A 21,564-nucleotide genomic window follows, 5' to 3' on the forward strand; every position below is an offset into this window, starting at 1 on the left:
TTCTTAATATAACCGGTAGAAATTATAATATATATATATATATATATATATATCCTTTCTGAATGGGGATACTTTAACGTGGTGAAATGGTTTGTGTATTATTATTATTATTATTAGTATTACTAACTAAGCTACGGCCCTAGTTGAACCACCAAGATGCTATAAGCCCAAGGGCTCCAACAAGGAAAAATAGCCTAAAGAGGAAAGGAAAGTAGTACTAGTCAAGGACAATCATACTAGATTGGTTTGCTGAGTGATCAGACTTAAGTCTACCATATCACCAATCAGCAGTGGCCAGCGTGGTGATGAAATGGCCAAACCCCAGACATGAGTAAGGACTTGTCTGAGACTTTTGTCCTGCAGTGGACTAAAATCGACTGCATTTGTTGATGTATGCATGCATGTGGGAAAATTCCAGAAATATATATATATATATATATATACATATATATACACATATATATATACATACATATATACATATATATATACACATATATATATATATATATATATTGTATATACTTTAAATCAAATAAATATTAATCTACCGGCTCTATTAATTTATTAAACCTAACCACATACCTAACTAATTCAACTATCTAGCCGTATAAAACATAATGATAATGAATCATTAACAAGAAAAAAACTTAAACTTCTAGGAAAAAAAAACATAAGAAGCATTATACAATTTATCACAAAAAAAAACATTAAACTTAATATAAAAAAAAACTGAAAGGTCTTCATCCGTCAGAACTAGGCCTAAAAACCTCATTATTCAATATGATTTTTTGCCAATTACCTAATGGTAGGCTCCCCTCTTCAACTTGGCTTCAGTCACCGCTTATTCGACAGTTTACAACCCCCCCCCCCCCTCCCCCTGAGGAAAAAAGTGGGGAAGGAAGGCTTAAGCATAGGCCTAAGGTGAAAAATAAACTTGGGACTTCTGTGGAGGCCTGGAAGTTGGTAACAGGCTCACTCTTTCGTGAAGAATGACAACCTAAAGGTTCTACATGTGGAATAATCTTCCTGAACAGGTAATTGAATCAGCAGAACTTCAAAAGTTCTAACTTGCAGCAAATGTTTTTATGTTGAACAGGCGGACATGAGTCTTTTTTTTTTAGTTTTTATATGAAATGTCTTTTAATGTTGTCAATGTTTATAAAATATTTTATTTTAATTGTTCATTACTTCTCATATCGTTTATTCATTTCCTTATTTCCTTTCCTCACTGGGCTATTTTACCCTCTTGGAGCCCGTGAGCTTATAGCATCTTGCTTTTCCAACTAGGGTAGTAGCTTAGCTAATAATAATAATAATAATAATAATAATAATAATAATAAAAACTTAGTACATGCCGTAGGAGGTTGGTGTAGGAGGCAATGACAATAGACCGTTAGGGGCAAAGGATACAATCAATGAGTTAGCCTAGCATAACGGTTATACTGTATTCATCAATATGATAAAAACTGTAACTAATGCCTGTAAATTTACAGATTTCATACTTTTTTTTTTTATTCATAGTAGTTTTCTTTTCAACAAACTGACAAAAAAAAAAAATTACACCTGTTATTCAACCACAGCTGTATACCTTATATAAGACCATCACACAAGCAGCAGACAATTTCTAGATAATTCTTATACTACTAGTGAGAATAACAGAAAGGACGAGAAGACGATGGATTGACGAACTAAGAAAATTTACAGGTATAGTCTATAGACTGACATTGAAAGACCATAAACGGACGAGAGTGGAAGGACATGTATGAGGCCTTTTGTCCTGCAGTGGACTAGTTACGGCTGATGATGATGACTAATACTAACAGTAGTAGTAGTAGTAGTAGTAGTAGTAGTAGTAGTAGTAGTAGTAGTAGTAAGGCAATAATTCTCGTGTAACATGATGGTTTTTAAAAAAGTGACGTCGTCAAAGACCGTTACAAGACCCAGTTTCGCCATAGACCTATGCTCACAAAAACATTTATTATTATTAATATTATTACTAGCTAAGCTACAACCCTAGTTGGAGATGCAAGATGTTATAATTTATGCCCAAGGGCTCACACAGGGAAAAATAGCCCAGTAAGGAAAGGAAATAAATAAACAATATGAGTAAGGAAAAACAAAAATGAAATATTTCACAAACATTAACAACATTAAAACAGATATTTGATATATAAACCATGAAGGGACTTATGCACACGATCTACTGTGAAAAGAAGAAGAAATATAACGAAATATCTATAACCCACCAATATTAACAACCACAAAACAACAACCGTTCCCTTATTAAAGGTTCGAAGTTGCTAGGGAACGAGATATGACAAGAGGTGGGTCTCTATCGATCACAACTCTTTAGTTTACCTGGAATGTTGATCAATATTGCATTATTGCATTCTCTATGTTCCCAAGTCCTCAGAGCGAAAGTATTACTTGAATGCAGAAATAAATGCAACGTCATATTTCATACGTGCAACTTATCCATTATTATTATCATTATTACTAGCCAAGCTACAACCCTAATTGAAAAAGCAAGATGCTATAAGTCCAAGGGCTCCAATAGGGAAAAAATAGCCCAGTGAGGAAAGGAAATATGGAAATAAATTTATTTTTCAACAGGAAATCTTTAAACATATTCACCCAATTCTAGAACATGAGACGCTTATTAACTTCAATATTATTATTATTATTATTATTATTATTATTATTATTATTATTACTAGCCAAGCTACCACCCTAATTGAAAAAGCAAGATGCTATAAGTCCAAGGGCTCCAATAGGGAAAAAATAGCCCAGTGAGGAAAGGAAATATGGAAATAAATTTATTTTTCAACAGGAAATCTTTAAACATATTCACCCAATTCTAGAACATGAGACGCTTATTAACTTGATTATTATTATTATTATTATTATTATCATTAATATTATTATTACTAGCCAAGCTACAACCCTAGTTGGAAAAGCAAGATGCTATAAGCCCAAGGACTCCAATAGGGAAAAACTACCTCAGTGAGGAAAGGAAATATGGAAATAAATTTATTTTTCAACAGGAAATCTTTAAACATATTCACCCAATTCTAGAACATGAGACGCTTATTAACTTGAATATTATTATTATTATTATTACTACTAGCCAAGCTACCACCCTAATTGGAATAAGTAAGATGCTATAAGCCGAAGGGCTACAATAGGGAAAAAAATAGCCCAGTGAGGAAAGGAAATATGGAAATAAATTTATTTTTCAACAGGAAATCTTTAAACATATTCACCCAATTCTAGAACACGAGACGCTTATTAACTTAAATATTCCACGCGCATGAGCAAGAACTCGCCCGCTTATATTACGTGACGGTAAACGGTTCGCAGGAAATGCAGCAACGCTAATTTGAGACCCGTTTCATGCAATCGATCGACACCGGTGGCCAATTAACATTTTTCTTTTTTATACTTTTAGTGCCTCGTGACATGAAATTTCTCTAGCATTTTGGGACGCAAGTGTTGCTTCATAGTTTCATACGTGACATCTATTTTAAGGTTGTTACTGGTCTTAAGATGTTTTTTCTTTCTATTTTTTTTAGACATTATTTCTAATAAATAGTTTATTTCCTTTCCTCACTGAGCTATTTTCCTCTATGGAAACCTAGGCCGTGTAATATCCTGCTTTCCCAACTAAGGTTGTAGCATAGCTAGCAATAATAATAATAATAATAATAATAATATTTTCTATTCTTATACACTACTTCTCATAAATAGTTTATTTCCTTTCCTCACAGGGCTATTTTCCCCGTTGGAGACCTAGGCCGTGTAGTATCCTGCTTTCCCAACTAATATTGTAGCCTAGCTAATAATGATAATAATAATAATATTCTAGCAGGCAACTCACTATCTATCAGTGAGCGAAATGTAGACAGGTACACAATTTTGAAGTAATGGCCACTGCAATAAAAGTAAGTACTGGAATGGAGGTAAATTTCAACCTGCAGTGAAAATAGGCCTATAGATCTTCTAGGCCCTGTAGGGCAAAGGGTTTCCATGTGTAATAGGACTAGGAAAACAGCCGTTAAAGTAAAATTGGAAACCACACAGAGAAAAGACCCGTTAAGGGTTGGTTGTAAGTACACCGCTGAAAGGTCTTCTCGGCAGTATTATTGATGATGATATTCTCAAGTTTAAGAGAGATTGCGCGAAGCATTCATCACTTCATAAGTGTTTCTGACACATATTACTGCTCATTTTACAACATTTATTTAATGTTTGTAGGCGATCATATATTCATTTGTAACTTCCCTCATTTTATAGTTCATTCTGGAAACTTGCTTAGTGAGTTTAATGACATATATGGTAAAACTATATGACAATTTACTTATTTTAAATGTGAATGATATTGGTTAACAATAATACATCAACAAAAATAATAACAATAGCCATTCATTGACAATAATAAAACACCCTAAAATAGTCCAATGCGTCTAAAGAGAAATCTACCAAAATTAAATACTTTAACAAACTTAGACCAACGGGATAGTTCTTCTTATGCCAGACTTATTCTTATCAAATATTCGGGTGGTATTTTCCTTTACTGTCATCCTTTAATAGATAAATTAATTTATTGGTTATTGTGTAAAGGTTTCCTCAAACACCAACATGATACTAAGACGAGAGAGACTACAAAATGACTACAAGCTCAATTGCTCCTTGTAGTGTCTGCAACCTCACTATCCTTGTGAGCTAAGGATTAGGGGTTGGGAGAGCATGTAGGTCTACCTGCTGAGTCACCGCAACCATTGTCTGGCACTCCCTGGTCCTAGCTTGGGTGGAGAGAGAGGGCTTAGGCGCTGATCATATGCAATGAAAACTCGCGTACAATATTTTTCTTTCCACTAGAACTGCGACCTACAGCAACAGACTAAACAACTGAGAGCCATATCGCTGTAACTATATGGCATCTCGCCAGGTTCTCAAACAAGGCAAGAGAGGAGAGAGAGAGAGAGAGAGAGAGCAGAGAGAGAGAGAGTCCCCTAGTTTGGATTTGCAGGGACAACCTTTCACTAATGTCTACGGTGCTTCGCATGAGGTGCACTGCCCGCACTTCGAAAAACGTCAGATAATATCCCACATACATTTACACAAAGATTTCATAATACGAACAACGCTAAATAAAAAAAAGGACCAAAGACACAGACCTGTGACAAGGAGCCTCTCCCTCTCATAAATTCTAAAGGGATAATCAAATTCTACCCGTGATACGACCTGCCTTAGGCCTAAGTTGAACCAGACAGTTTATATAATTTCGAAACAAGGATTGCAATTCTCTTGCATTCAACAAGGGAATTCAAACATTATAGTCTCTCCTCTCTCTCTCCTACGCCTATTGACGCAAAGCGCCTCTGTTAGATTTTGTCAGTCGTCTCTATCTTGAGCTCTTAAGACTTAAATCAATACTTCTCCATTCATCATTACCTACTTCACGCTTCATAGTCCCTCACACCATATAGGCCTAGGTCTTCCAACTCTTGTAGTGCATTGTGGAGCCCAGTTAAAAGTTTGGTGAAGTAAACTCTCGACATATCTATATATAATTACACATATATTGTGTATGAGAAGGAAATTTGGACCATACACTACAGGCCGTGAATGTAAATATATGGGAATATATATATATATATATATATATTAGTATGTAGCCACGTAAGCAAACACCGTTAATAAAGTACAAATATGTTATACGTACTGTATGAGAGAGAGAGAGAGAGAGAGAGAGAGAGAGAGAGAGAACACTGACTCCATTTCTACCAAATGATCATTCCAAGACTTTATCAAAAATGACGCCACATCCAATTCGTGTCACAAGTCAATTCCACGAACCAATATCCAAAGAATTGCAACCAACAGCCGCCAGAACTCGACGTCAGTAAACGGAAGTACATTAACTAGACAACCTGCCGGCATTTCAATAATTCACTACGTGTCGGTCATATACAAATTTAACCGTTTACAAAATCTTTTGTTACGTCAACAACCATATTCATACTTGTAGAACACTCAAAGTATGTACATGGATATATATATATATATATATATATATGTGTGTATAGGGTATATATATACACACAGACCTACCTGAAAACTGTTGATACATTCATACACAATATTTACTGTAAAGAACACGTAGGCCTACATTATTCTGTAATATATATATATATATATTATATATATATATTACAGAATAATGTAGGCCTACGTGTTCTTTACAGTAAATATTGTGTATGAATGTATCAACAGTTTTCAGATATATATATATATATATATATATATACACACAAACGTACACGTTCATTACAGAATATGGCACAGTGTCTTGCATTAACTTTTATATCTGAATGTACCAACAGTTTTCAGGTAGGGCCTATGGCTAGACCATGAGCTGTACAAAACAATTGGACCAGTACTAGGCCTAATTGAATAACTGTAGTCGGTTAGCTTCTTTCATGAAATTCTAAAAAGAAAAAAAAAACTATGCCAATTTTTAAATACATTGCTATAGCTGTGTTAACACCTCAATGTTTTAATAAGTACAATGATATATTTATTAAGTGTGCACAAAAATTATTTCCATCATTTAAATTTTCGAAATGAAATCTACTGATCATATTACTTCTTACAACTCGTTTTTAATATTCAATAAACCTAGTAAAAAATATAACTAACTTTAGGTTATATTTCATATCAAATTATGGATCTGACTAGGCCTATATGAATTTCCAAAGTAAGAATCCCAACCAGCTCTAGTCTATAACCAAACCTACATATTGATTTTCAATGTTAAAACATCTTTGTTATACCTGTTGTACTAATGGTGTAAATAAAGCACCCATACACTTGATTACATAAGATTTTCCAAAAGTTCACTATAGTAGACCTATAATAAAAAAATAAAAATAAGATTTAAATCGTTACTTATATTAACATTGATAAAACAGAAATTTAGTATGAAAACATAACACATTAAGATACAGTGCTTTCATCTATTATTATTTGCTAGGCTAATTGCTTTAAAAATATATTAAAGATATGAAAAAAAATAGGGGTTAATACTATTTACATCAGTTCAATTAGGCTAGGCCTACAGTTTAAGAAGAATTGTAATTTCTCAATCTTTCCCTTCAAAATCTAAAGTTTTCATATACCATAAACCTAACCTAACAAAAGCATAAAATTATAAATACAAATTGGAACTATTCAAATGTGTTTATAGTAAGGAAAAAAGACCACTGTTCATTTTAAACCAAGTGTCTACAGTACAGTATCCATACTGTGTATGGTGTAATATCTAAAAGTAGTGTGTAAATATTTTATTTGAATAATCCTACATATCAATGCAAAGACAAATTTCATTTCTTTTGGTAAGACTAGACTTATCCTGAACGATAATGAGAAAAACATATATAAATGTCCTATATTAAACAATTAAGCCTATGTAATAAAACAAATTTAAAGATATTCAAAATAAAGTGCTTGGCAAGAATGATGTGTTTGCTATAAGCAATGGTATGATACCATAAAAAAAAACAAATTAAAATTTTGTTGTAGCCCTTTGGCTTATACCATCTTGCTTTTCCAACTAGGGTTGTAGCTTAGCTAATAATAATAATAATAATAATAATAATAATAATAATAATAATAATAAGGTACGAACTTACCTACCCTTCTAAATTGTGCACATTTAATAATGTCAGAATTGTAGGAAAAACACATGAAAATCTAAGACACAATCACAATAATATTTTAAACTAGTTAATAAAGTCCTAGGTTCTAAAAAAATACTTAAAATTAATAAAATATTCAATATCAGGTATATTCTTGGATTTCATAGGTCGAGGCTTTGAATACACCCTTACTGTAGCATAGGTTATATCACAAGGTTAAAGGCAACGCCAACCTCAAACATAATTAAAATATAACCGTATCTCATACCAGTATCAAGATATATAACTCGGCAAGCATACCAATATCAAACTATTATTATTATTATTATTATTATTATTACTTGCTAAACTACAACCCTAGTTGGAAAAGCAGAATGCTATAAACCCAGGGGCTCCTACAGGGAAAATAGCCCAGTGACGAAAGGAAACAAGGAAAAATAAAATATTTTATGAAGAGTAACATTAAATAAATAAAATAGACCTAAATGAGTCAAAAATGACCACTGAAATTCTTTCAAATTGGGAAAAATTAGAGTGGCATCACATCCAAATTTAAAGGTCAGGGTGAAGAAGCTATGCGAATAAAAAATGAAAATGAGACCTAAAGATATATCGTTTCAGGCCTCACTGTAGGCTCGGCTATCTATCCTAAATTCTACCTTATTATTATTATCATTATTACTATCCAAGCTACAACCCTAGTTGGAAAAGCAAGATGCTATAAGCCCAGGGGGCTCCAACAGGGAAAAATAGCTCAGTGAGGAAAGGAAATAAGGAAATAAATAAATGAAGAGAACAAATTAACAATAAATCATTCTAAAATTCTAGGGAAACATGCTATGATAACACCACTTCCTTCTCATTTAAAATATAATATATACATTCTTAACCTAAAATAACGTGTTTAACTCGAATGTGTAATTCATATTTTCGCCGTAAAAAACATCTGAAAATGTGGTTTGCGTAGAGTCCCACCACAAACACCCAGGAATCCTTAAGTTCGCAGGGCAGGGCACATAGGATTTCCTTAAATCGTAGCTAAATGATCGCTGAAACATACCTTAGGACGGAATTGACGATAACGGAGATTTAAAGGTGGGAAATCCTCAGCGATTATTCACTAGATAAATCCTAAAATGCATCGAATCTTCGCACATCTACTCTCCACTAGACACCATAACAACTGATGTCATACAGAGATATTTCAGTAGTGCTTTTAGGCATTCTTTAATTATCTTTATTTTCCCACAATTTGCTTCAAGTGAATATCTAAATTTATATATTTTATTCTAAATTAATGTATTTTTACTTTTATAATAATAAATATATCATAAAAAAGCTTTAAATAGGGTAAATTTTATCTTAAAAGAACAACCTGACAGTAAACAAATACTGATGTGATAGATTCTACCATACAGGATGGCTACTCATCGCTTACTATACATTTCTGGACCTTAATAATAAATAATAATAATAATAATAATAATAATAATAATAATAATAATAATAATAATAATAATAATAAGGCCATGCTTCGTTTGAATTACTCAGACAACAGATGATATCTATCTATCTATCTATCTATCTATCTATATATATATATATATATATATTTATATATTTATATATATATATATATATATATATTTATATATATATATATATATATACATATATATATACATACATATATATACATACATATACATACATATATATATATATATCTATATATATATATATCTATATATATATCTATATATATATATCTCTCTCTATATATATATATATATATATACATTAAAAACACATGAAACATTAAAGATAAATATATTATAACGAACGCTTAAGGAATTTTCTATAGTTAGAGAAAATTATACGGTCTATCTATATACCTGTGATACAACTGACTGTTGAGTATTGTAAGTCTAATAATACAAAATATAGAAAAAAACATCTTTACAAAAATTGCACAAGTTAATCTTGTAGATATCTGACTTTAGGCATTAGAATACAATTCTTAAATGCTAATCTATATGATGCTAATATAATTTTAATATTAACACTGTACCTTTTAAGAAAAAGGAACTAGTTATTGAAAAAAAAATGTTAAACCTTTGATATTTGGAGCAGAAACCTTAAACTCTTCCGTAACTTGTGATATTGCAGGAATTAAACAAGAAATAAAAAAAAATGTATATGTAGGGGATGGTTCTCCAAATCAAAATATGCTTAGCAGCATATACAAAAAAAAAAAAATTAAATTCAACGCAAGGCAAGTTTAGTTTTCAATTTCACTAGCACTTGGACATGAATTATGAAACTCATACACAATAACTTGTTTTGAGTCTTCTAATTGGTGTCATGTGTATTCACCACAAAATCACTTGCTAAGCTACAACCCTAGTTGGAAAAGCACGATGCTATAAGACCAGGGTCTCCAACAGGGAAAATAGCCCAGTGAAGAAAGGAAACAAGGAAAAATAAAATGTTTTAAGAAGAGTTCCAACATTAAAATAAATATCTCCTACATAAACTATAAAAACTTCAGCAAAACAAGAGGAAGAGAAATAAGATAGAATAGTGTGCCAGAGTGTATCCTCAAACAAGAGAGCTCTAAACCAAGACAGGATATATCAGTGATCCAGGGTACTGAATAGCATTTGACCCACTAAAGGCAATGAGTTTTCAAAACAATGCTGAGGGCTATTAGGGTAATTAGAAAACGATTGCCAATTATAGGCTATTGTATAGGCCTACACATCACAGCTATAGTTTGGTTAATTTTCTCAAATATACTTGACCTTTAAGCATATGATATAACTATATATGAGGAATATGTATTCCATAATTAAGAATATATCTTTTATAGCTGTTTCATAACATTTATTTTAGTAATTGAGCTGTTAGAATTCAACGAGCGCTAAGCCGATTTTCAACTTGAATAGTACAGATGTTTCTGTCGTAGTCTGTTATTTACCGAAACATATTTCAAACTCACATCTCTTTAAAAAGTACTGATTTATTTTACAAAAACTGGAACCATTAATATTATCAATTAACCTCCGTTAGCTTTCTATGACAATGTTTCAGATATATTGTGAGGTACTTTGTAGATAATAAGAAACATTATGCAAAGTTGAGCAGTTGACGTTTAACAGTTAATTACCAAAACATATCTTTTATAAGCTCAAACCTCTTTAATAATTACTGACCAGTTTTACTAAAGCTTGAAAATGATATTATCAATTAATCTCCTTCTATGACAATGTTTTAATCCAAGTTATGTCGAGTCATAGACTTTGCAACTGCGCCCCCAGTAAGCTTGTATTTTAGATTTGACCTTTTCTTTCTTTTATATATTTTTTCATTTTTCTCGCTATTAGATATAAGATTTCTTTCTTGTTTTCCATATTTCTTTCACTAAATAAGAATGGTTCTATTATTTTCTTTGTCTTCTTTGTTAGGTTGTTTAGCTTAATTAATTCATGTTTTGTTTTGTTTTATATATTCCCAGGAAAAAATGGGTTACATATTTCTCCTCATTGAAAAATATAGTTTAAGCTTACCTCTTTGTGTCATTTTTATAATATTTAGTTGTTTTGAGGTATACCATAATAAGAAGCATCACGAATAGTTAAGACGTTGCGTCTCAATTCATTTTTGTTTTATAAATTTCTGAAAAAATGAAAAAAATGGGTTAAATATTCTTCATCGTTTTTAAAAAAAATACAATTTACACGTACATCTTTGTGTCATTTTTATAATATTTATTATTATTACTTGCTAAGCTTTCCCTAGGTGGAAAAAGGGGTAATTATTATTATTATTATTATTATTATTATTATTATTATTATTATTATTATTATTATTATTATTATTATTATTATTATTATTATTATTATTATTATTATTATTGTTATTATTATTATTATTATTATTATTATTATTATTATTATTATTATTATTATTATTACTTGCTAAGCTTTCCCTAGTTGGAAAACCAGGTGATTATTATTATTATTATTATTATTACTATTATTTTTATTACTATCCAAGCTACAACCCTAGTTGGAAAAGCAAGATGCTATATTAAGAAGCATCACGAAAAGTTAAGACGTTGAGTCTCAGCACATTACTGTGCACTGTGGAAACTATTCCCGTATTCTAATTTTATTCGAAATAAGGAAATGAAGGAAACAGCTCAATTATCCATTTATAGATGTAAGTCCCAGCCTGGTTGTTGCCGCCTTTGTATGAAAAGCGACTCCTTTATCATCAGTAGTAAGTATATTTAAATATCTCTTATCAATTGTCCAATTAGAAGGAAATAAAGATGGTTCTTTGTGCGCCGTTTCAAAGGCTATGCCTCACCCCAGAACCCGAACCTTTGGGTTTTCCTGTTATTTTATTATTTTTATTGATTCCGACATGCACTGGTAAAGAATTACTTACAGATATAAAGGATCCCCATCAAAGACTAGCAAAAGAGAAATGTTGGTTGGAATTAAGGAGCACTATGGAGGGAGACCTAACCTAACCCAATCTAGGACGACGGGGTCATTTGTACAGGCTCACCTTAATCCGACCTAGTACTTTGGGTAATATGTCGGTAAAGTCCCACCCAGCGCCATTACCTCTTACCAGTACATAGGAGCTTGATGGTTTTTATTTTGGTAATAGTTTACAACACCATGCTCTGCTTTTACTCCAAAATAATGCAATCCTGCAGTTTTCATCTACTTGCACAGTAATTAAGTGGTTATTTAAATTCTGGGGAAGCAATAATTAGCAAGATATGTTGAGGAAGGGGGAAGGGGTTATAACAAGAAAATAGCTCGGTTTCCTCACCAAACGACTTGGAACTGACATGTCAACAAAGTCAACGAAACAGGATTCGTGATGCCAGCGTACATAAACAGAAGTTCGTGATGCCAGCGTATATTTGATATACTGCATATTCAAAATATAGTTAATAAAAAATTGAGTGATTACTCAAAAGTGTCACTATTTGTAAATTGCATATTTTATGGACACTTTTGAGTAAGTAATCCATTTTTAGATAAGCATATTTTGAGTATACAGTATGTCAAATGTACGCTGGTATCACGGACTTCTGTTTATGTACGCTGGCATCACGAATTCTGTTTGGTTGACTGTGTTGACATGTCAGTTCCGAGTCGTTTAGTGAGGAAACCGAGTTATTTTCTTTTTATAACCCCTTCCCCTTCCTCAACATATCTTGCTAATTATTGCTTTCCCAGAATTTAAATAACCACCTAATTACTGTGCAAGAAGATGAAAACTGCAGGATTGCATTATTTTGGAGTAAATGGAGAGCGAGGTGTTGTAAACTATTACCTTTATTTTTTCGCAAGCGGTGAGCCCACGGCGGAGCGAAAACCTATAGACTATTGAAATATTACCGAAATCACAGTGTATGTATCATGGCGGCCACCCGTATGTATCATCGTGGCTAACGTAGAATACGGTACTGTAACGGGGGTTGCAGGGGGACTAACCGTTCGGTAAGTTGGTAAGGACATGGCTTGTAGGTTAGGTTGCGGGGGAAAGTTTAGATTAGTTGATGTCCATTTTTAATCCACATGGGAGGAACTGGCCGCTGATATGCAAAGGCTCCCCGAAAGCTAATGGTTTTTTCTCTGGTGTGAGCCCGCTTTGCTCGCGAAAAAACAAAAATATGAAGCTATGTACTGGCAAGCGGTAATGGCGCTGGGTGGGACTCTACCCAAATATTACCGTACATTATCACCTCGAAAACCTTTTATAAACTGTTTATTACCTTTAAGGTTAGTAACAAAGAGGACCCTGGGCTAGATTAGATTATTGGGAGTCCATGTTGGGGGGAAGCCACCCTCTACACCCTTTTCAGTTGGTTAAGATTCAGTGCCGTGATTATTTGAGGATGCATCACTGTGTGTATTTCCCTAAGTGATATAATTTTTATTTTCCCCACCCAAAATTCCAAGTTTTGATAATGTCTGCCTTTATCGTTGGATACATACTTAGATGTGTTTGATGCCTTAAACAAATATGTATGATCAAAATTAATATTAAATTGATTTAAATTACATTAAATACTATCAGGAAACCCAAATTTAGTAATCGTATTACATTTTGCTGTAGTTTTTATAGTAACCTTATCCAAATTACTTTTACTAAACTGCTGTATAGGACCAGAAAAGTACCCATTAAAGTAAAATAAAGTAACTGTTGAAGAAAGCAGTGTTTCTGTATATCTTTGTCATTAAAAATGTAAGATGATGTAGGCTATGTAATCTCACAGTTACCATTGTTGATGAAGACCTTTTGTCTAACTTGTCATCTCCTAAGCTAACCTAGGATTTTATTGCCTTCCTAAGTTTGGCCTCTTTACTCACTTGTTTCCATCAAGGTTCATTGAAATCTGCAGATCCTAACCTAACCTATCTTGGGACACTGTTTCACTTACTATAGAGCTCCTCCTTCGGTTACAGTTAGTAACCCTTGCTATCTCTGGTCATATTACCCCACACTTTTTCCTTAAACTGTATATACATACACCAGGATTTGTAGCTAGGCTCGGCTTGGCTTTCTGTGCCCCAGAAACAAATCACTTTCTTCTATGTTTTTCATCCTCAGTTTTTGCTATTATAAGATGTAATAAGGCAGATTAGTAGTGACTCGCTCTATCTGTCATAGATTTTCTGAATTTACTGTGCATGAAACAATTCAATGATTGTAAGTGTTTTAATTGTTTGATTTGTTTTTCAGGGTGTAGTATAGCAAAAGGTAAAATATGAACTTCACTGAGGTTATGAGAACAAGTGGGGGCCAGGCATCATGGTCACCTGACGGTCGGTTTTGTGCGGTGCCTGTGACTGCAAGATTAGAAGTCCGAGAGTCGGCCTCTTTACAAGTGGTAGTTACCTTTAACTGCATTGATATAGTTCAGGTAAGATAAAATATAAGAATTATCAGTTATAAATCTTGGCAGACTCAACATGTGTTTAAGAATGTAAGGACCATATTTAGTGTTGCATGAAAATGTAGTACAGTACTAGACTTTCTGTTTAGTTTTAAGGCCTACTTTTGAGAGAGCTGATTCATTAACTTGAGTTGATGTAACTTTTTCAGTACTGTGCATATTCTTATAATTTTCACAACTTTGCTATTTGTTGATGGTGATTATTTATTATTTGTTCCGTACCTGGAATACAAACCACGCTATTTAATAGGGGTATTACTTTCGGCGTAGCTGAAATAACGAGCCATTAAAATTTAACGAGGGTTTACTACCCACTCCGCTAGTTAGCGGGGGTAGGGGAGCGTAGCTTGCTAAACCCCCCCCCCCACACACACACACCTGTGCTTGAGCTCACTTTACTTTTGGCTTGGAGCGAGAACGGTTGTTTCCTCTCTCTCTCTCCTCGCCTATTTTGGACTGCCATTAATTTTTGTCTTTTTACTTACTTTTTTCTTATACTTGTAATATATATATAAACATTCTTAATGTTTATGTATATATTTGTGTATAGAAATGTAGTAAGTTTTCTTTTCAGTGTTTGTGGTGTGTGTGTGATATACGACAACGACACTTGCGTAGTAGCAAGGCCAGCACAGTTCCACTTCGTGGGGAACGGCCTCTCCCTCTCTGGTCCATCGGTCTTCCCGTTGGCATACTGTATATCCGTTAACTCGGCCGCCGCAGGGGAATCGTCATCGCCTGGACCCTCTTCATTCATCTATTATCTTCGCTTTTCCTCTTTTCCTACGGGAAACTTGGATTCTGAGCGAAGGGAATGTGGCCTTTTTAGATTGACTACAGTCTCTCTCTACTCGAGGTCGTTCACCTTTACTACAACTACGTACTATTACGGAAGCTCCTTTCCCGTTGCGGGTTAGGTTGCTATTCCGTTTGTTTGTCTCAATTAATTTTAGTGAAATCTAATTATATTTTAACTTTTCAGCTTTCTCCGTGGGGAACACTTCCCTTCTGGGGGTCAGTGGTTCTCACTATTAGTGAATATTTTTAGATGATTTAGATAATTATAATTCTGTTATAATTCTGTTTTTATTACAGTTACTCCGCTCCCCCCCTTCCCCCTTGGATGTCATCTGGGGAAGGAGGGCGCATACTTAATTCTTATTTTATGTTATTCCCTCGGGGTTCCTCTTCGGAGTTCCTCCCTAGGAAATTTCTATTAAAATAATTATTTGATTTTATTTTCCCAGTTAACTATGCAGTTTTTCTTCGTTCGACTAAAGAGTGCCAACGAAGCAGAGCTGTCCTGTTCATGCCTGGGGAATCTGCTGTCGCTGCCGTCCCTCAGAGGACGTCGTCATGGGCGTTACTCCCGTGACAACATGCCAGCACTAAAGATCATCTTAGAACGCTAAAGGAAGTTCGCCTCCAGGGGTTTGACAACTTCCCTTCCGAGGGAGGTTTCCTCCCCAGTTGTGAGGTTTTCTCCCTTCAGAGGGAGAACTTCCCATACCTTAATAAATTCATCGCCTTCGACTACTGTTGCTGCCTTTCGGCCAGACTTTTCTATCCCCTTGCTGAGTTTCTCTTCCTTCAGGGGTTAAGCACAGTCTTGGCAAGTCTCTTCTACGAAGTGTTCACCTCTCTCGTTCGCGAGAGAGGCCACTCATAGAGACTCCTCTTTGGAGGATCGCTACTGCTAGGTCAGCTTGCTGATCCACCGGCCCTTAGGGGTATCACCACGAGTGTCTTCAGGTCTCTTCTACGAAGTGTCACCTCTCTCGTTCGCGAGAGAGGCCACTCATAGAGACTCCTCTTTGGAGGATCGCTACTGATAGGGTCAGCTTGCTGATCCAATGGTCCTAAGGGGCGTCATCACGGGTGTCTTCAAGTCTCTTCTACGAAGTAGTCACCTCTCTCGTTCGCGGGAGAGGCCTCTCATAGAGACTCCTCGGAGGAGGATTAAGCAGACCTTCCAGTGACCTCAACCTTGTGCTGCAACGTGGTCCTTTGGATTTCGGTCCTGGACTCTAACACGGACCTTTTACGGTCCCATCGGTGGATGCTGGCCCTTCCAAAGGGCACATCCCAGTTCCTGATCGTCCTGCCAGCTGACCTACCGATCTACCAGAGCAATCTTGCGCGGCAACGAAGGACTTCGGTCCTGGACTCTAAAGCAGACCTGCTTACGGTTCTCATCGTGGGATGCCCGCCCATTTTTTAAAGGGCACATCCCAGTTCCTGATCGTCCTGCCAGCTGACCCTTCAACCTACTAGCGCATGAAGCGCGTGCATTTCACGCGCTCGCACTTGCCGAACTTCTTCCGCGCGCAAGCGCCGGCGATCTTCTTACGCGCGCAAGCGCTGACGATCCTCTTACGTGCGCAAGCGTCGACGATCCTCTTACGTGCGCAAGCGTCGACGACCTTCTTACGCGCGCAAGCGCCGGCGATCTTCCGCGCGCGGGTACCGATAGTTTCCCGCGTGCGCACTGCTACCTTCGCAAGCGCGCGCTCGCCGATCTTCTTACGCACGCAAGTGCCGACGATCTTCATACGCGCGCAAGCGCCGACGATCTTCTTACGCGCGCAAGCGTTGACGATCTTTTCTGGGCGCAGGTACCGATGGTCTCCCGCGCGCGCCAATAGTCTTCCGCCCGCGCACGCGCCAACAATCTCGAACGCACGCGCCAATAGTCGCGCGTGCGTTCCAGCATTCTGGTATGCAAGTACGCGCCGACGATCTTCCGCGTACGGGTGCCGATGGGCTCCCGCGCGCGTCGATGATGCGGGTGCCGATGAGTTTCCACGCGCGTTAGCGCCAACAAGCACACTAGTGCCAATAAGCGCGCAAGCGCCAATGCTCCTGCTCGCTCTTCATAGTCTGGCATACGCGCGCGGCAACAGTTCCGTGTGCACGGCCGACTTTCTCCCCCGCGCGAGCACCTGGGGCCTCCCGCACGCACACCAACAGTATTGCGCGTGTGCATGCTGACTTTCTTCTGGGCGCGGGCGCCGATGGTATCCTGCACGTGCGCCAATAGTCTACCGTGCAAGGGCATCGACAGCCTTACGCGCGGGCGCGCTCCGACGGCTTTCGCGCATGCGCGCTCCAATAATCTTGAGTGCAAGCGCGCAGCCTTACGTGCGGGCGCGCTCCGACGGCTTTCGCGTATGCGCGCTCCAATAATCTTGAGTGCAAGCGCACAGCCTTCCGTGCGGGTGCCGATGGTCTTCTGCACGCACGTGCCAACAATCTCCACATAGTACTCTCACGCACGCGCCAATGCTCCCACTCTTGCGCAACCAATCACACGCTTCGGTGCATTCTAGGGAGAATGCAGAAACTACACAGTGCCTTACGGCGCGCCAGCAATCTTCCTCTCTTTCCTGCTCCCTCCTGCGCAGTTACGGTCCCCGGATTCATACGCCAGCTCTTGCCAAAAAGTCAAGACTCGCAGATCCAATGCACCAGCTCTTGTCTAAGAACCAGCGCTTGCCTGCTCTCCTGGCAAATATTAAGCACCAGCACCATCCTGTGTGTCATCGCTCCAGATTCACCAACACACTTGCGCAATTGTCAGTAAAAAGGAGTGAAACTTTTTGGACAGGTCAACATTGCCCCATTCCTCCCCGCAAGCACATAAACATTGCCATCGGGAAAAGAGGAATAAGGCTCTAGAGAGGATTCAAGATCCCGAAGATTCCATCCTACAAGGGAATCGAATCGGGGAATCCTTGGTCCCTGTCTCTTCTAAAGTTTCTTTTTTTTCCTTGACAGACCAGCGGCAGCAAACAGGAAAGAATCAACAGACTGATCTCTAGATCACTGTTTATTGATGGCTACTTCACAGTTTACTGATCGCTAGGTCGCCGATCACCGGATCGCCAATTGCTAGCTCAATGCTGATCTGTGACCTCTAGTCCCTCCAATGACTAACGATCTATAATTGCTAGCATTTCCAATCATCGATTGCTAGTCAATAACCAGTCATCAGCTTGCTGATCACTAGATCACCGATGGGCAACTCATCCTTCTTCGATCATTGAACTCAGCTCGCTGATCTCTGACCAGCCCATCTTCAGCTTGCTCATCTCTGACCAAACAGGGGGGATTGTAATCAGCTGGCTGTTCTCAAATTCACCATCGGTGCACAGACCACCGATTCATGGTCATCTGTTATTTGCCAGCAGTTCGTGACTCGAACTTACTAGTCAACCGCTTCCTGTAGTTTCTAGATCAGAAGTTATACAACATACTGTACTTTTCGCTACTGGCTGTTTGCCATCACGCTAAAGTGATCGGTAAACGTTCGACAACCCTCATCAACGGCTTGCCAACAGGGAACTACTTGCGAGCACTCTCCAACTGCACAGCCCAACGGTTAATCAGTGGTTAACATTCGCCAGATTAATTCTATTCTAAGGAATAGCATCAATCCCATCAGGGCGCGTGGTAAGGCTAAGCGCGGCCTTCCTTCTAAAGAAATTCTCTCTCAGAGAAGAATCCTTACACTGGATATTGCTCCTGTTCCTTTACGACACGATCAAGACTCCAGCGTCAACAATCTTCCATACAAAAGGATCACCAAGGAGCTGTCCCTTTGGGTCAATGCCCACTCCATGTTGGAGTTCGATCGAGGGTTAAGACCTCAGGTCTTCTTTTGCACACTGGACCTTAAGGACACTTACTCCCAGGTCCGAACCATCCATCTAGGAAGGTTGGGAAATTTAGTCTAGACAAACAAGAAACACCAGTTCAAGGCACTGTGCTTCGGTCTTTCCATTACACCCATTCTGTTCTCACTGGATCGGCTTCCGTTTCCCCTCTCTCGGGATGACTGACTGACCTTAGCAGACTTGAGTGGCAACCTTGCATTAACACTGGAATTTCTGAAGTTTTTTTTTACCAAGATCCAGTGATCAGGGTAAACCTACGGAATCTTCCCTACCTCCCTCCCAGGAGACTGGTGTATCTGGGAATGATTCTAAACACCAATCTTCACCAAAACCGTCTCGGAACGAGAACGACTTCCATTCCAGGAGACTGGAATTGGAAAAAGAAGAAAGGAGGGATCATAGTGCTGCACCACACGACCTCAGCCTTCTGGACAGAGCCCGAAGGTACCTTCACTTAGATCTCTTAAGAGATGAAGGCCAACTTTCCGGTCCTTCAACAGCCTCATCGGTTCCTAACATACCACTCAGTGATGTGATGGACGACACACCACACACCACATAGAGACTCACATCGACAAGCAAATAGGATCTGGCTTGTAGAATCTTCCCATCTAATAGTATAAACACTAAGATGGGCCAAAGCCCGTTAGGTACAACTTTCAGCCCGCTTCATTCCAGACTGGAAGAACAGGCTCGCCGACAATCTGTGCACAGCATCGCAGATAGGTATACCGAATGGACTTTGGATCGCCATGTAGCCGACAAAGTCCCGACTTTACGAGGTCCTCCAACTAGGGGGTCTGTTCATAATGCCCCTGAACCTCAGCCTACCGCTGCTCACCAGCCCTAGACCCCAAGGCTTTCTGGCAACAACGGTGGGTACAACAATGATGTTTACGTCTAGTCCCTGTTTTATCTGGAGAAGGGCACTCAACAAGGCTAGAACATCGGTCAACCTATCAAGGACGCTCCTAGCTTCGCTATGGCATTATGCAGAAAGGTCACCAAATCTTTTGCAGCTCCTGATAGAGCCTCCAAGAGAACCCTCTCCGCATATCAGACAACCCACTTCGACACCTACCACAAGCTATAGCTTTGCTATGAGTGTACGCCTGAAGACTACCCATGGGCGTCATGGGAAAGTGTCTCTTCTCTCGATACCTCGATTCCAGCAATAGTGGAATCTTCAGGTATATGCAAGAGGAAAAGATCCCCTATTCAGTTTCAATAGGTAAAGATGATCACTCAACCTTGATCCTTCACCTTCATACTGAAAGAAAGGGACACCCTTTCATCGATAGACTCTTCCTAACTCATACGGACTTACTACTTGCCTTTCCCCAGTCGAAATTGAGACTTTCCTCTCAGAACATGGTTCAATCTCCGATCCCTAAAGGGACCTCCTTATGTTCCACTTCACCAGGCAACAAATTTCCCACTGATTTAAGAACACAATGTTCCTACACACTCGGATAGCAACCATACGAGTTCAGGAACTTCACGGTCTCTCTTTCGACATCGCCCATTATTGAGAAGGGCGAAAGGCAAGGGTCAGTTTCGTCCCTGAGTATGTCACTAGTCAGTCTCCAGAGGTGACGGATCCTACACAAGTCTCAACTAGGTAACAGTCGATCCAGATCATCCGTTACTGTACCTCAGGGTGAGGTATGAGACCTTACCTAAAGAAAACGGCAACAGCCTGCCCGGGTCCCTCCTCTTGTCAACTCCGAGAGAAACTAGAGGAGGATCGCCGAAACATCATCTCGACATGACGACTCACAGTGTCAGGGGCATAACTATGCCCCTGGTCCTTCTTAGCAGGCTACTCTGTGACGCAGGTTTTACAGGAATGGATGTGAATGCTCCAGGTGACTTTCACAACCTTTCTCCTGCAAGACGTAACCCACAGGAACTCGATACGATCTCTATCGGTCCAGTGGTGGCTGCACAACAGCTGGTTATATACCTCAAGCTCCTTATTGGACAAGTAGCAGAAGGTTGAGGGCACTGTTACCCGGTTTTAGTCTGCGTGAATGAAAAGATTTGACTGGCTCTTATTCTTTTCTTCATCCTACCCTCTCGTGGGGAAAGCAGCATCCTGGGTTCTCTGCATAGCTGACCTCAAACCACTGCGGGTAAACCATGCTTCCTTGTGTTCCTAGTATTAAGGAACACACCCTGACGAGGTGGTACAGTA

At 38.0% G+C, this 21,564-nt stretch overlaps 1 protein-coding gene across 2 annotated transcripts in view; it reads left to right on the forward strand.

Annotated features, from left to right (window-relative positions):
* The first annotated feature begins 11,836 nt into the window (after nt 1-11,836).
* LOC137646130 (WD repeat-containing protein WRAP73-like) overlaps nt 11,837-21,564 on the forward strand; it is a 68,772-nt gene continuing 59,044 nt past the window's right edge. The window contains exons 1-2 of one of the 2 annotated variants that reach the window (XM_068379338.1): nt 11,837-11,927; nt 14,478-14,658. In XM_068379338.1, coding sequence (XP_068235439.1) covers nt 14,503-14,658 — 156 coding nt within the window. In that variant the 5' untranslated portion in view covers nt 11,837-11,927; nt 14,478-14,502. Of the gene's footprint in view, nt 11,988-14,477; nt 14,659-21,564 lie in introns of both variants that reach the window. The other variant, XM_068379337.1, reaches the window with a different exon arrangement.

Source organism: Palaemon carinicauda, chromosome 8, assembly GCF_036898095.1.
Source record: "Palaemon carinicauda isolate YSFRI2023 chromosome 8, ASM3689809v2, whole genome shotgun sequence".
In the NCBI taxonomy this organism is placed as follows: domain Eukaryota; kingdom Metazoa; phylum Arthropoda; class Malacostraca; order Decapoda; family Palaemonidae; genus Palaemon; species Palaemon carinicauda.